Source organism: Trichosurus vulpecula, chromosome 6 (genome assembly GCF_011100635.1).
Source record: "Trichosurus vulpecula isolate mTriVul1 chromosome 6, mTriVul1.pri, whole genome shotgun sequence".
NCBI lineage: Eukaryota > Metazoa > Chordata > Mammalia > Diprotodontia > Phalangeridae > Trichosurus > Trichosurus vulpecula.
This window is the reverse complement of record NC_050578.1, coordinates 193,683,936-193,700,159: the sequence shown is the minus strand read 5'-3', so window position 1 is coordinate 193,700,159 and position 16,224 is coordinate 193,683,936. Positions and strand designations below refer to the sequence as shown.

Here is a 16,224-nt window from a genome sequence, read left to right as displayed (position 1 = left end):
TCTCCCAGCTCTGACAGTCTTTAGTCTAAGACTGGATCTGACATAGTACGACCTTTCAGTTAGACAAGAGATTTCAATTTAATTTGAACCTTTTAAAATGCCTACTCTTACATCCAAAATACTGTGACACATAAAGAGGAGAGAAAGACAAAAATGCCACAGGTCTTGCCCTTGAGGAGCTTCAATTCTACTAGAATGAACCACAAGAACATAAGTATGCTGTCAGGTGGTATTTATAAAAGAATTGGAGGAAGCTGAAAAGACTAGAAGTTATGACAAACAGAAATGCAGAGAGAGAAGAAGAGAGAATGGAGCAATGAACAGAAAAAGCAGCTGAAAGTCTATAGTCCTGAAATCAGAAGACTTAGGTTCAAATCCAGATTTTAACAATTACTAATCGTTCCTTGCCTGGCAAGTCATTTTACTTCAGCTTCAATCCAATATTATTTGCAATACCTATGTCATAGGATTGGTGTAAATAAAATCCTTAGTTAAATATCAAGTGTCCTAGAAGTAAATTATCATTACATTTGAGCAGTATGCAGTAGTTAGTCTGATAGAGAATAGAGTTGGCAACAAAAAAGATAGGGTGGGTGGTAAACAACCACTTGCACCTCAAAACTTTGAGAAGGCAAGGAAGCAATTTTGTTTTAGAAGTTTTCTCTACAAATAACAACCAGTTAACATTTAAAGCTTTACCATAAAAACTGTAGCCCAAAATTTCTACTTTCCACCAAAGATTCTGGATTGATGACCATTATGATAACAAGGTATGCTATAACAGAGCTCTATTGTATTGCCTAATATTTGTTTTGTTGGATTTCTGTAGATTTATTATGATACTTCAATTCTCTAATGACAAAAAGGTGCATTATACTCATTAATAACAATCTTCATCAATTCACTGCCAAAATGACAGATTAAATTTGTATGATAAAATAATAAAATTGTGTGTAATTTACCAACTTCAGGACTTAAAATATGTCCCTCCAATCCAAAGATTCTGTGATCCAATACTGGGAATATGGTGGAGCCAGCTTATAATCTAATAGACTTAAATTTTCAGCGTGAGCATTTACATCTTGGCTTGATTAATTGTTTTGTTGACTGTCTAGACAAGAAAGTGACAAAGAAAATGCTAATAATTGAGAAGCTTTTCAGAGAGCCTCTTGTTAAACATTTACCAGCACATCCTGGCCATCTGATTATCCCTTGGGTCAGCTTGGGGGTCAATAATGGATCTGAATTTGCTTTAGCTAAAAATCTCCAAATCTGCCCTGGCATGAACCTGAATCTCTTAGTCTATTCCAAAATCAATCCAACAATCGAAGGCCAGATCTGTGTAGTATCATAGTGGACATTCCTTCTGACCCATCCAGAGAAAGGAGAGGAATGCAAAGTTATCCCCTTTATTTGTCTTGTAACCTGAGGTTAAAATTCCAATTAATGTTCTCTTTACTACAGGGATCAGAGTAAATCTGGTTTCCTTTCTCTTTTTTCCCATTGGATCCTTGTTCCTACTTTATTTACTTATGATCTTTCCTTTTCAATATCTGTGTAGGCAGGTTAATAATCTCCTATAAAGTGAATTGTTCCTATGTCTTTCCAATCCTAAGTGTTACTAAAATAGCTAGAGAAAATCACTCAACTATGTGGGCTGGGTCTCCTAGAATTCACGTTATTTAATCTCAACTTTATCCTCCCTGCAGTGACACAATTCTTTTACTTCTCCATAATTGATTCATTATCATATCCACTGTAGTGGCAGTCCCAAACCTTTTCATATCTCCTCAAGATTCTCAAAGCACGCTTCTCCCCAAAGCCTTTCAGCTGAGGATCATACTGCATATTTTACCAAGAAAATTGAGGTCATTAACTGTTATCTTCCTCTTATCCTCATTGATAACCACTTCACACCTCTCCTTTATTTAGTCTGAAGAAAAGAAGGCCCTTTGGTTTCCACTATCATTTCTTCAAGTCTCTCTAATCTTCAGTGTCTTATCTTTTGGTTGCTTCTCTAACACCTACAAATCCATTTCCCTCATCCTAAAAAGAAAACAAAACCTTCTATCCCCACTAGCTATCATCCTATATCTCTTTTTCCCTTTCTCATATAAACTCCTGGAAAAAGCTGTTTACACTGGTTGCCTCCAACCCTCCCTCCACTCTCTTCTAAACCTCCTGTAATCAGGCTTCCAGCTAGAACATTCAACTGAAACTGCTCTTCTCCAATTTACCAAGGATCTCATCAGATCTAATGGCTTTTTGTCAATCCTCATCCTTTTTACTATTTTGCAGCACTTGACACTGTTGACTATCTTCTTCCTCCTGTATGCTCTCTCCTCTCTAGATTTTTTGTGACACTGTCCTCTTCTGGATCTTTTCCTACCAGTCTAACTGCTCTTTCTCAGCCTTCTTTGTTGGGCTCTGTCATGCCGCAATTGTGAGTGTATCTCAAGGTTCTAGCCTGAGCCCTCTTCTATTTTTTCTCTACATTTTCTCAGAAAATGTGTGGATGTATTTGGAGCTAGTTTGAACAGGCTTTAGAGAGTTGACTATTAATTTTCAGTGTAAGCATTTACACCTCAGAAATTGGCAAATACTACAAATTAGGGCTTGACTTATTATCTGGCTGATTGTCTACACTTTAGAAGTGAAGGTCCAACCATGTCACCTGCCTACAATAAATTCCTGTGACTCCTTATCACCTATAGCATCAAATGTAAAATCCTTTGTTTGGCGTTCAAAGTCCTTCAAAACCTACCTGCACAGACCCTCTTACCTTTGGAATCTGTTTACATCGTATACTCCATCACTTAATATTCTGTCCAGTGACATGGGCCTCCCTGCTGAGCTCTTTGAACAAGATAACTCCATCTCCATCTCTGAACTCCGAATATTTTCAGTGGCTGTCCTTCATGCTTGCAATATTCCCCCTCCACATCTGCACCTCTGGGCTTTCCTGGCTTCCCTCAAGTCCCAGCTAAAATCACTTCTGAAAGATGCCTGTCAAAATTCTTTTTAATCCTAGTATCTTCCCTACATTGATTATTTCCTATTTATCCTGTATATAGTTTATCTGTACATAGTTATTTGCATGTTGTATCTCCCATTAGATTATAAGCTTCTCAAGGATGGGAACTATCTCTTGCCTTTCTTTGTATCCCCGGTGCTTAGCACAATGCTTGGCACAAAGTAGATACAATAAATGTTTACTGACTAGACAAAATGTTAATAATGCAGTTTAAAGTTAATGGCCATACTGTGATTCCCTCTTTGTTTTGGTTATGTTTTGTTTTCCTGGAGAATCAGTTATTAAACATTTGCCAGCACACTCCTATTTCATGATCTCATCAGCTCTCATGGGTTGAAGTAGCATCTCTATGCAGGTGCCTTTCACATCTATATATCTAGATCTGATCTTTCTCCTATGTTCCAGTCCCTAATCACCAACTGCCTATTAAGTATTTCCAACTGGATGTCCCATAGATACCTCAAAATCAACATATCAAAATATGATCTCATTATCTTTTACTGTAAACCCAGTTGTTCTAAACTTTCCCATGGGAAACTACAATAAGTGCCTTGCTCCAACCCAGAAGTGAACAAAAGATCAGGTAGAATCCTGAGGGCAACAGGAAAGAGAGTCTACCAGCTCTAAAACTGGGTAGCCTTGTAGCAAGACCAGAAACTAGCAATAGAAATGTGTAGCCTACAAGGCTCTGTGTCTGGAGGTAGCAAGAATGAAAGGCTCCCTTGAGAAGGTCTCAGAGTGGTCAGAAAGCTCCAGGGTGGGGAATTTGGAAGCCATGGGAACATTAGTGGGCAGTGCTCAGTGGAGAAGGTACTGAAGAACTCAGACAAGGACACCCCAAGACTAGAGGCTGTAACGGCTAGAAAATTCTTTCTTGACATGCCAGAGAGGGTCCTGAAGATCCAGCACTCAGATCCTCAAAGATGTAGAAAACCTAAAACTGGGAGATGGTCAATGCAGGAAGACCAAACAGGACAAACTGTTCCAGTGAGAATGGCACCAGGGGGTAGAGCCTGGCTCTGGAACAAAGACCCAATTTAAGAAATAATGCTGGAGAGGTGAGTAAATAAAAATCACTAACAGTATAAATTATTGTAGATCTAGAGATTCCCCAAAGAAGGAACAGGTAACTCCATAATGACTGCAAGCAGAGAGAATTTAGAAAAAAAAAATGAAAAGATAAAAAAAATGAAATAAAAACTCTAGGGGAAAGTATGAAGAGAATAAGTAGTTCAGAAGAGAAAATGACAAACTCTGTCCAAGAAATGGAAACTCTAAAAACTAGAATAGACTAAAGAAAAATCAGAGTCCCTGAGAGCACAAGAGATATTAGAACAAAATGAAAAGTTTGAAGAAATTGAAAGAAAGTGTATCTGTAACATAAACAACTAAGAAAAGAGGTCAAGGACAGAAATTTTAAAAATCATTAGACTCTCTAAAACCATGACTTAGTTTTAAAAAAAAGAAATGTTCAGATCTATTAGAATAAGAAAGCAAAGTAAAGCTAAAAAGAGTCTGTTAACCACCACCTGGAAGAAGCCCTAAAATGAAAAGTTCCAGGAATATCAGAGCCAAAATCTATAACACCCATTACTCCGCCCCTCCCCCCCCCCAAATAATGCAAGCATCCGGAACAAAGTAATTCAAGTACCAAGGAAATAGGCTCAGTATCATTCAAGACCTTGTAACTCTTACTAAAGTGAGAGGAGATCGTGGAATCCTACAGTCCAAAAGACAAGAGATAACAGGCTTACAACCAAGAATAACTTGCAAAGCTGAACATCATCCTACAGGACAGGAAAAAGTGGACCTTAATGGCATAGAGGACTTTCAAACATTTCTGATGAAAAGAATAGAGCTGGGCAGGAGCTTTTAAATACAAACACAAGAGTCCACAGAAACCTAGAAAGGTAAATTTAGCTGGAACCATCTGTAAGATGATGTAGTACTAAAATTTTAATAAGGGGAGAAGAAACAAGTATCCCTTCAGAACCTCAATATCCTCAAAGCATACTGCAAGTAGAGTTAAATGAGAACAACAGAGGCCCTAAGGGTAGACTAATGTTGTTTTGAGTTTTAAGAGGGGAAAGAGAAAGAAGAGAAGGGAGGGTAAGAGGATACACTAATGTAGGGGAAAAAGTAAGAAAGGGCTTGAACTTGCTATTTCTCATAATTGCTGGGCATGAGAAGTAGAATATACACTACAGAACATACAAGCATGGAGGAAGGGGTAGAGGGAGTGGCATAAGATGAACTTAACTCAAAGTAGTATTGAACACACATGTACAATTTGGTGTAGAAATATATCAAACTCATCAAGGAAACAAGGGGGCATAGGGAGAGGGTTGTTAAGAAAATACTCTTTGATTCCCTCTTCTCTCTAGGTTTTCAGGACATTATTTTCTCCTGGTTTTCCTCTCACCTATCTGACCCCTACTTCTCAGTCTCCTTTACTGGATCCTCCTCCAGATCATGTCCTCTAACCATAGGTTGTAATTGTTCTCCCTGTCTTAAATTTCTGTCCTTGCTGCTGAAGTACCATACCTAAACTATAGACAGATCTGACCATTTCATTTTCCTGCTCAGTAAAATCCAGTGGTTCCCTATTATGTCTAAGATCAAATATAAAATTTCATTAGGTATTTTAAGGCCCTTCAGAGCCTGGCTGCAATATACCTTTCCAGCCTTATTATACTTTAGCCCCCTTCAGGTACTCTTAAATCCAGTTACACTGTGATTCAGTCATGACACACTATTTCTCATCCATCTTCAAGCCTTTGTACAAGCTGTCCTCTATGTCTGAAACATGCTCACTTCTCACCCCTTAGAATCCCAAGTTCTCTTTGACACTTAAAAATCATTTCCAAAGGAGACCTAGTCCACTCCTCCCTCCCCCAATGGGCAGTATCTCCCCTCAAAATTATCTTGCATGTATTTTGTTTCTACTTATATGTGTACATGCTATCTTCCACAGAACCTAGAAGCTACGTGTGGGTAGAGGTTGTTTAATTTTTATCTTTGTATACCAAGTGCCTGGGGCACATGCTGAGTGCTCAATAAATGTTAAATTGATTCCCTCCTAAGAACATATGCTTAATTTTTTTTTACACAGTATTACTGTAAACATTCTTACACATATGTCTAACCTCTCTGAAGTGATTCTGCTCTATAATTTTGGACAGAGTAATGCAGGAGTCATTTTTTTTTGCTCAACTTTCTTTACAAGAGGGAATAATTTATTTCAATAATTTTTCTTGTCAGTTGCATCCTTATTTTTCATTAAACTGTGTTACTTAGTAAACTTCTACTGTTTTCACTTTAAGTTAGTAAAATGTATGATAATTGATATATTTCTCACCAAGAACTCACCAAGATACTACCAATTATGCTGTCTTCTTCATTTTTAATTACTAGAACAAATGCTTACATATTTTGAAAACATCATGCCTTCCCAAGTTTGATAATTTTACCCAAGATACAGTAACATTAGGTATAAAAGCTAAGATAGTTCTTTTTGCATCTTGAACTACTTTATGTCTTATCAACTTAGATGGGAAAATGCAGAATGTGTATCCTGGGGATAATAAGGCCAGTTCAGAGGGGAGTAGCAAAAAATGAGCATAGAAAAATAAAACAGCATCCTACCATAACAATCCTTGAGTACCAGGAAAAGGAGCTTGAATTTTCTTTGGTAAGCAAAAAGAAAAACAAGTCATCAAGTTTGTTTTTTAGTAGCGAAGTGATCTGACCAGATCTACGTATAACAAAGATGAGTCTGACAGTGGGCTAGAAAATGAATTGGCAGGCAACAGAGGTGGGAAGACCTGCTAGGAGGCTACTGTAATGGTCTAAATGGGTGGCTAAGCCTATATTAGGTGGCAGTAGTGGGAAGGGATAGATGTTAAATACTTGAGAGATCAATGCTGATGGCCTTATGAGTTACTGTCTCCACTTTATGATATTTATGAAAAACATTGTTAGCAATCTCTGCATAGTAAGATTTGTTGTATATCAGACCCACTTCTAGCTCTTTGACACTGTGTACCATAAATTTTTGGAATCTACTAAGTAGCACATATTTGGTTTTCTTATCACTTCTACAAACAACACTGGCATTGAGATCTATCACTTGGATGTTCTTTGCACAATGCCTTTTGGTTTACAACAATTTCATTATATATTAATATATAGTATATATCACTATATTATATATAATATATATAATGAATATATATTAGAGTAATGTATCACTATATTAATCTGATTGCTGTCAGATGAACTTTTGGGCTCTCTTCTTGACTATTTTAGACTTTATGGTATAGTTCAGGGCAGGCATATCACTGGTAGCACTAAAGGGGGTAAGGGGGAGGAGAGAGATATAGACACAAAGAAAAAAGGGAGCCTGTATAAAAATATTCTTAAAAATCAAATATTCTCAACTGGTTGAGACTTTAAATGCTATACCATGGCAAAGACATCTGAATAATATTTTGCATCTGCAGCTTCAGTTTAAATTTGTTTGTTGACTAAAGAATTTAAGAATTCAAAATGTAGATTAGCTTATCAGTGTGGTGGTAAATCCATTCCACTTGTCTAGATTAGGCTTGTGGTTACTCCAGGTTATCATGTAAAAAGATATTGTATGTATTAGCTAGTGCTATGAATGGGCTTACTTTCCTTTGCAAATGATCTGCAATTAATCCAACTTCACTATCAAGTTCTAGGGTCACAGATTTAGGAAGAAACCTCACAAACTATCTAATCAAATCCCACCATTTTATAGATTAAGAAAAAGAAGTGTTGAAAGGATAAGTGACTTGTCCAAGATTTCACAAGCAGTAAATATCAGAGGTTAGATCTTTGCTTTACAATCAAGGTTAGCCTTCAGCAATTCATGAGTTTAGGAGAAGTTTAGAGTCATATATCTAACAATCTATGTTGTATGTATGTGTATGTATGTACGTACTTATGTATGCATGAGCAGACCTATGATTTTATTGGTTCAGGGAGCTCTGATGGAGAAATGTCCTTTACCAATGCAGATCGGTCTTAGAGATGTGACTTGGACACTAAGAAGTTAAACATGCCCATGGTCACATGTCCAGTGTGTGTCAAGGGACAAGTACTTCAACCCTGGAATTCCTGACTATAGAGTAGGCTCTCTAGCCATTATACCACACTGCCTCTTAACTATGATATTTACAAATATTATGCTCATTTTGCATATAAGGAATCTGATGCTCCAAAAGCATATGATACACTGCTAAGGATCTGAGAAAGGACAGGTCTTCCTGACTCCAAGTCTAATAGTACTCTAATCCATTCCTCAACAATGAATGCTCCTTCTCCTCTCCTCTCAGTCTCTTCTTTATGTCTGTTTCTTTCGAAAAAAAAAATTATTTAAAATTTATTACCAAAGCAAAAATTGAAAGAATGTGCAGTTGGTGAAATAAACGCACATAAAGAATCGTAACTGGAATTTAGAGAGTACTGTTAAGCCTGGGAAGCATTTTACATACATGATCTTATTTAAGTTTCTCAACAACAGTGCAATAGATAGGTACTACAAATACTGCCCCTATTTCACGGGTGAGGAAACCTAGTCAGTAAGTATATATTTCATGCTCATGGTCACACAGTTATGTCAGAGACAAGATTCAAACCCAGGTTTGAATGGGCTAAGTACAAATCTAGTACTGTATTCCTTTGCTTACATATATATATATATATATATCAGCATATATGAGTAATCAAAAGCCACGAAAAATCCCAAACTCTCTGTTTCATTATTAGTTTCAATCATTTCTAACTAAATCTTTTGGAGGAATTGCTGAAAGTAATAATTAACTTATTTGACTTTTTTCAACTCTGCTCATTGCCTTCCCTACCCTCTCAATAACTAAATTAAACGGTCAGTATGGAGAAAAATAGAAAGACTGACAAATGATTCAAAAAATGCATATCTAGAATATTGTTATGATGTGAATAGTTGTTAAAATTTTTACTAAGTCCAAACACCCATAGCGCTCTTAGCAAATATAGCAGTCAAATCTTACTCTAAGCTCCTTACAAATTTTTATCTATTCATCCTTAAAACTTCTCCCTTAGACATTTTCTATTTGTAGATAATTATTGTTTTCCACTATATTTTATGTTCTGAGCCTCAAAAATGGAACAGAAATATTAAGCAAGCAATGTAAGGATTTTTTAAGTCAAGTTAGCAACTGAACAAAGATGAGAATGTAAGTTGCTCAATTCAATGAACTATTAATTAAATGCCTACTGTGTACAGGGAGATGAGAGCAAGTGGGATGCAATCATTAGGTCAGGGACTGTACTATTATCCTCTTATGTTTACTATCCTCTTATGCTTATTATCCTCTGTTCTAGCAAAGAGAAATGAAAAGATTGGTAGTTATTGGTACAAGAGTGGGAAAGAGAAAAATTATTAGACCTAAGGATAATAGTTCAACTAACCTGTTTAGCTACTCTCCTGAGTTACAAGTCCCTACTGATTATCAGGTCTGCCTTTGGCACTGTGCCTCTAAGTTTCTGGTCACTTAAGTGGAGAAAGAAAGCTACAAGGCTTTTGATATGATCAATGAGTGCTATCTGCAAGATAATAAAAGCAAGAAGCACAGATACCACAACAGAACTAGCATTGTATCCATTTCCAAAGACACTTGGTAGTAGTCACAAGTACCTCTGGAAAGATTCACAGAAAGTGAAAAAATGAATTGCTTTTGTATAAAAAAATCCAAAATCTTAAAAAGGAAGATTACCTCTTCAGTCATATTTTTTTTTAAAAGCTTAGGAATGAATTACTACCCTATATCCTCCTCCCTTCCTCCATAGCCTCATCTACTGGAATGAAACACTGTTGTATAAATGAACAAGGGTATAATCCAAAAATACAAAACAAAAAATTGTACTGGCTAAAATTATATAATTTTTGGTTTAGTACCATTTCTTTGACTATCACTGCTAGTCACAAACACACACACACACACACACACACACACACACACAGAGCTGATATCTAAGGGGCAAACATTCTCCTATCCTCCAAAAAGGGTGTCTGCTTTGATATTTTTTCTGTTAACTGTATTTTAAATACAAGACCAAATGTTACAGCTTCATAGTTCAATGGTTGAATAATGCTGATACAGTTGAATATGGTGAGTGTGCTTAAGGCTGTGGTAAACAAAGCATCTTGATTTGGGGAGGCAAAGATGGAACTATGGAGAAATGTGGGCTACCTAAGAACACTAAGTAAAAAATAGTGGCATACTATATTTAAAGTTCTAAAGACTTACATTATTTGTCTTGACAAGAGGTACAGGCACAGTAGCAACTTTTGAAATGTCAGATTTCCTAAAATTCATATATAACTTTAAAGAAATTAGAGTAAAGATTGGCAGCATCTCAATCTGAGTGCTTTTGATCTTTAAGTCCAGGCAAATAAAACATTCAGGCAAAAGGAACATTTAATACCTTTGTCTTACTTAGCTCCTGCCAATTCAGAGAGTAAATACTACTTTCAAGCAGGAATCTGACAACAAAATAAGAACATAACAGAGTTCAGGAGAAAAAAATGAACAATTTAAAATTTTCAACTTCCTCCACACTCAAAGGAAAAATGCTGAGGCTGTAGACTTCTCTAGAATTTAACATATCTATTATTATATACTACACACCATCCTCTACACATCAGGCTCTCAAATCATCAAAGTCATGGTAATTCAAATTTCAATGCTAAAATATGGTCAATTTTATGAATTATTTTATGAATTAATAATAATGCAGCAGACTTAAGGGTGAATGGACTGTTAAGCAACTTTTCAATAATAACAGAAAAAAGAACTTGTGTGCCTTTGGATGAACTGATGTGCAAGAATAAAAAATGGTACAATCAGTCCATATTCAGTGAAATAGCAGACTAACAATTTCAGTTCTCTCAGATGTCATATACAATAACAGTATTATTACCATAACATTTATCCCACTTACTCTGGGGCAGTGAGAGTAGTGGGTAGAGAACTTGGGTTCAAGTCCAGCCTTTGATACATGGTAGATGCTGAGCAAGTCTCTTAATCCCTCTCTACTAGATATAATGTGCAAAAAGTGCTGATGTGTGTTGGTATATGGGGTTAATCCTTGCAGAGGTGGGGAACCTGTGGCCTTGAGGCCACATGTGGCCCTCTAGGTCCTGAAATGCAGCCCTTTGACTGAATCCAAACTTCACAGAACAAATCTTTTTGTTAAGGTCTATTTATTCATTAAATGAAATCACATGTCCAGTTCCAGTCCCTGTCTCTGGAGGCAACAATTAAATCAGATTCAGAATACACAAATGGCAGCTAGTGTATTAGAATCACTGGTCAAAGATTCTAGAAACCTGGGTGCTGGTTCTAGTTCTGTCACTTACCAGCAGAACAACTTTGGATAAGTCCCTTAAACCTGTTGAAGATGTAAAGGGACTTGTTTCTTAAAGCATGGAATAAACGTAGATCCTATAGCTAACACTCCTTCCAAATCCAAAGTTTTATGGTTTTTAAATTCCATAACTTAAAGGAATTGTTTTAAGGGCAGCAGCTTCGTTTAATCTAAAAAAATGTATTAACACGGGACTGGAATTCAAAAGACCTTGGTTCGAATTCTCCCTGCTACTTACTATCTGGATGACTGGGCAAGCCTCCTTTTAGTTAGTTGCAAAATGGATATAATATTTGAACTGTCTCTCTAATGGGGTTATCATGAGGATGAAATGAGGTAATACTTGTAAAACCCTTTATAAAAATAAACAAAATTCATATAAATAAGACATTATTATAAGACAACATGAAAATAACAATACTAAACGAAACGGTACAGATCTATTTCCTTATATCCCCTCCCCCCTCCCAAGAAGTTACAGTTTAGTGAAAATCTGAGGAAGATTAAATTCTATATTAACATTTCTGAGAATGTGGAGAAAAACTGGGCTCTATTGCTTTTCCCCAATTCTCTCCCAATACCTTTCTGTTCCTCTATTACACCCTTCCCGATTCCCCCAAATATCAACATAACAAAATCATATCACTTCAATGATTCAAAAATATAGGCGTTCACTACAAATTCTCCCTCTACCTTCTACCAATGGAGCCACAGTTTAGTGGATTGTCTGACTCCCTAAGTTGTGGTGGATTTAAAAAAAAGTCATTAGTTGCGATGACTGAAATTCTGGTGATGACCCCCTCCAAAATTAACTAGTCTGATTGTTGGATAACAATGATAATTCTCAATTCTACGGAGCTTCAAGGTTTAAAACACTGTCACTGCCATGAAGATCATAACGACGATCAAAGTATGCTCTCCACCCTCGAAATGCCTAATGTCTGTCTGGTTGAGGCACTCACGACTTGCTCAATGCTACCTAGATGACAACTTCTAAAATTTTAAATACTTCTTTAAAATAACTAACAACAGCTTACAAAACCCAGCAAAATTCTTCCGGTTTTAGCCCTTAAGCTGATCGCAGAGATGAACTAAGTGCTGGGGTTTAGTTACTTGTAACAAAGTGTAGCTGTCAACCGTCAAATGCAGGGCATGGAAAGGAAAAGAACCTGCAGCTGCAACATAGTAGCTAGTCAAGGGGCAATCCCAGGGAAAGGAGCTCCGAGGTCACTTAAATGTAACAATTATAATCATAACAATAACAACAGCGAAGCCCCGCGGAGCTTCAGGGGCTCCTGGAGCCCCTCGCCCGGCCCGTCTCCCCACTTTCTCCAGTTCCAGCCCCGGGCCGGGCGTGACCTCTGCCCCAGTCCCCCTCCCAGCCCCAGGCGGCGGCTGTAGCGCAGGGTCTCGGGCCGGGGAAGGGGCTCGTTCGTCTCATCCCGTCCCGTCTAGTCCCTCCCGGAGGGCTCCGGTCGCTGGCGGCCGGTCTCCCTCGGCCCGCGGCTCGGTGCAGGCAGGACCAGGCGAAGAAGCCGCTGGCCCGAGCTGGCCGCCCGCCCGCCCTGCCTCGCGAGGCCCGCGGCTGTCGCCTCTCACCTGAGCGGCTCCTGCGCTTCTCCCGGTGCCGGTCACTCTCGTAGAAGCCCAGGGTCTCGGTGAGCTGGGGCGGCGGGGGCCCGTTGACGCCGCCGCTGCCGGGGCCCGAGGAAAAGCGGTGGCCGCTGCCGCCTCCCGGGCCCGGGCCGCCTCCGGCCGGCGGCTGCTCCACCTCGCCGCGATTGTCCCGGTCCTTGCTGTCCCTGCCGCTGCCCGGGATGGCTGCGGTGCCGGCGGCCGTGTCGCCGACACCCGCCATGTTCGCCGCCTGAACACAACAAACTGTCCCCGACACCTCCTCCTCCTTCTCCTCCTCCTCCTCCTCCTCCCCTTCCCTCTCCTCCCCTCCTCCCCTCCTCCTCCTCCTCCGAGTCCCCCCGCCCTTCACTCCAGCCCGAGTCCCCCCGCCCTCACCCGAGGAACCTTCGCCTTCGGGCGCCGCGGGCGCGAGCCTTTGGCGTCAACCTCCGCGCGACCCAACGCCTGCGCGTAAGAAGCCCTGGTCGCCGCCGCCGCCATTTTGTTCCGGGAGCGTCACGTGCTCCCCTGCGGCTGGGCTTCCCTTCTTCCGAAAGCCTCCCTAGAGGATTAAGAAGAACATCCGAGGTTTGTGGAGTCTGGGTCGAGGAAGGAGCCCAGGCTTTGGGTCGGTGGCTCCTGAGGGGGACGTGAGCAAAGCGCGACCCCGGGGCAGGCGAGGAGCAGCCTGGACCCGACGCGGGCCCCAAGATCCGAAGCTGTCCACGCCCGGCTGAGCGCTGGGGAGAAGCCTCAGTCAGACCTCCATCGAGGTCCCCGCCCCCACAGCCCCATCTTCCTGCCGCAGGTGCCACTTGGCTCAATGATTCGGGTCAGCTCAAAGTTGGATAGGGACCTTAGGCATCACCAGTCAAGCAATCAGTCAACAAACACTTATTAATAGGTTCTGTGACACTCGGGGCCAGGCGCTCCAGGACGCAAACGTGAAACAGACCCTGCCCTCCTGGAGCCTGCAGTACAGATAAGGACGGAGGTGAAGTGACTTCCAAATAGGAAGTAGCAAATAGTGGATTTAAATCTTGGTCTTTTAAACACTAGAATGACCGGGACTGTTCCTGGAGATATCTTTAAATAAAATTAAGGATTTGCTTGATTTCTTAAAAATATTGTTAAATTTTGGTCTTTCTACTGTTCAGCCCCCAACCGCAGCATTTTTCTGCCTGGGCAGCTAAGTGGGTAGAGTACTGGGTCTGGCCTTAGGAAGACCCTGGTTCATATATGACCTGGAGACACTAGCTGTGTGACCTTGGGCAAGTCATTTAACCTCTCAGTTTCTCCTCTGTAAAATGGGATAATGATAGCACCTACCTCTCAGAGTTGTGAAGATCAACTGAGATAATATTTGTGAAGCACTTTTCAAGGTGTCTGGCAATTACTAGGCACTATATAAAAGCCATCATTTTAGCCAGGACTTGAAATTCTTCATGGGTTTCCTAGAGGCAGCTAGCTGAAGTAGAAAGAATTTAAATCTGGTCTCAGACTTACTAGCTATGTGACTAAAGTCACTTAACTTCACTTAAGTCACTTAACCTCTATTTGCCTCAGTTTTTTTCAGTTGTAAAATGGGGGTATAATACCCCCAGCGCTGATTAAATGAGATTATAATTGTAAAGCACTTAAAATGCTTGGCACACAAGAAGCACTAGATGAAAATTTTAACTATTATTCTATAGCACAATGCTTTTTGAAAACACATAACAAGACCCAACCCCACACCACAGAAAAGACTAGAATCTTAACCCAGATCACTTTAGAATATTCTGCCTGGGGAACTTACATTGCATTTAGTTATGCATTTATGTTTCTAATACATAACAAAAAGTCATCTTCTTGAGGTCAGGAATGGGCTTTTGGATCACAATGTTATAGCTAGAATTACAAGCCTTTTCATTTTGTATGAGGAAATAAGCCTAGAGAGGAGAAGGACTTACTCAAGGTTACAGTGACAAGCTGAGGTCTTCGTCTGAAGTTTTCTAACTCAAGACCAAAGCACTTTACATTGTATCACAATTGGTTTGTTGATGAATTATTTTCTGTAGTTTAATGCCCTCATCCAAGGACAAGTCATGGTAAAGTGCACAAGCTGGCAGAAAGTCTTCTCCCTGTAGGTTTCCTGTGGTATCTAACGTTTTGAGTTGACACAGCACAGTCACAGCCTCACTTTATTAGAATTACCCAGCAACTTCATCTATCCAATGGTAGACACCATCTACCAGGATAGGATAGAGATTGGAAATGTGGTATAGTTTCTGAAGTAACAGCCTTTGGAAAAAATGAACTGGCTACATCAGTCGTAAGTTGTGTTTTCACCAACACTTAAAGAACTGTAAGGATACAAACAAATATGAAGGATGGCCGGAAGTTGTAGAAATTAAAGACTATATACCTCATAAGTAAAATTGAAGAATGTTAGAGATAACTTCGAAAGGAGACCAATAAAAAGGTATGATATTCTGGGGCCATTAATAGCTGGGCAAATAGCTCTTAACTAGGCCTCACTGCAAGTATAGTACAATACAGAAACATATAGTTGTAATAAGAAGCTATCAGTAAGAGACAAATAATGCCCACTGAAGTCTTTAGGAAAGCAGGTGTGCAGTAGTTTAGAACAATTTCTGTCCAAAATGATTAAAAAGAAAAAAAAGGTTGTTTTGACAGGGTAAGGTAAGTCCTTACCTATTCAGAAGACTTCAGAATTTCTTAGTCCCTAAGCATTCTACATGTTGCACTACATTTTTGTATTTAGAATGTGAAGAATTTTTTTTAAAACTACACAGACCGAACCTTCAATGACTAGCTTCTTGAGTATTTTTAGAATTAGATAGTTTATTTAGAGCTTGTAGGGAACTTAGAGGTCATCCCAAGCAATTCCCTCATTTTACATAGGAAAACATTGAACAGGTTAGAGCATTGAGTCACATCTAATATAATCAACTTTAAAGGGATAAATACAAGACTCACATGAATTTTAAAAAAAAATCAACTCCATAAGCATAAGATGGAAGCATGGATAACAATTCTGAAAGGTGTCTGGGGATTTAAGTGGACTGCAAGCTCAAGTGAGTCAGCATTGTAATATGGCAGCCAAAAAAAAAAAAGGCTACTGTGATCTTAGA

At 39.3% G+C, this 16,224-nt stretch overlaps 1 protein-coding gene across 1 annotated transcript in view; it reads right to left on the bottom strand.

Moving 5' to 3' along the window:
- Positions 1-13,401, bottom strand: part of TAPT1 (transmembrane anterior posterior transformation 1) — an 87,724-nt gene extending 74,323 nt beyond the window's left edge. Inside the window, exon 1 of the mRNA XM_036763803.1 lies at positions 13,070-13,401. Within this exon, the coding sequence (XP_036619698.1) occupies positions 13,070-13,328 (259 nt within the window). The 5' untranslated portion in view covers positions 13,329-13,401. The remainder of the gene's footprint in view (positions 1-13,069) is intronic.
- Between the last annotated feature and the right edge of the window lie 2,823 nt (positions 13,402-16,224).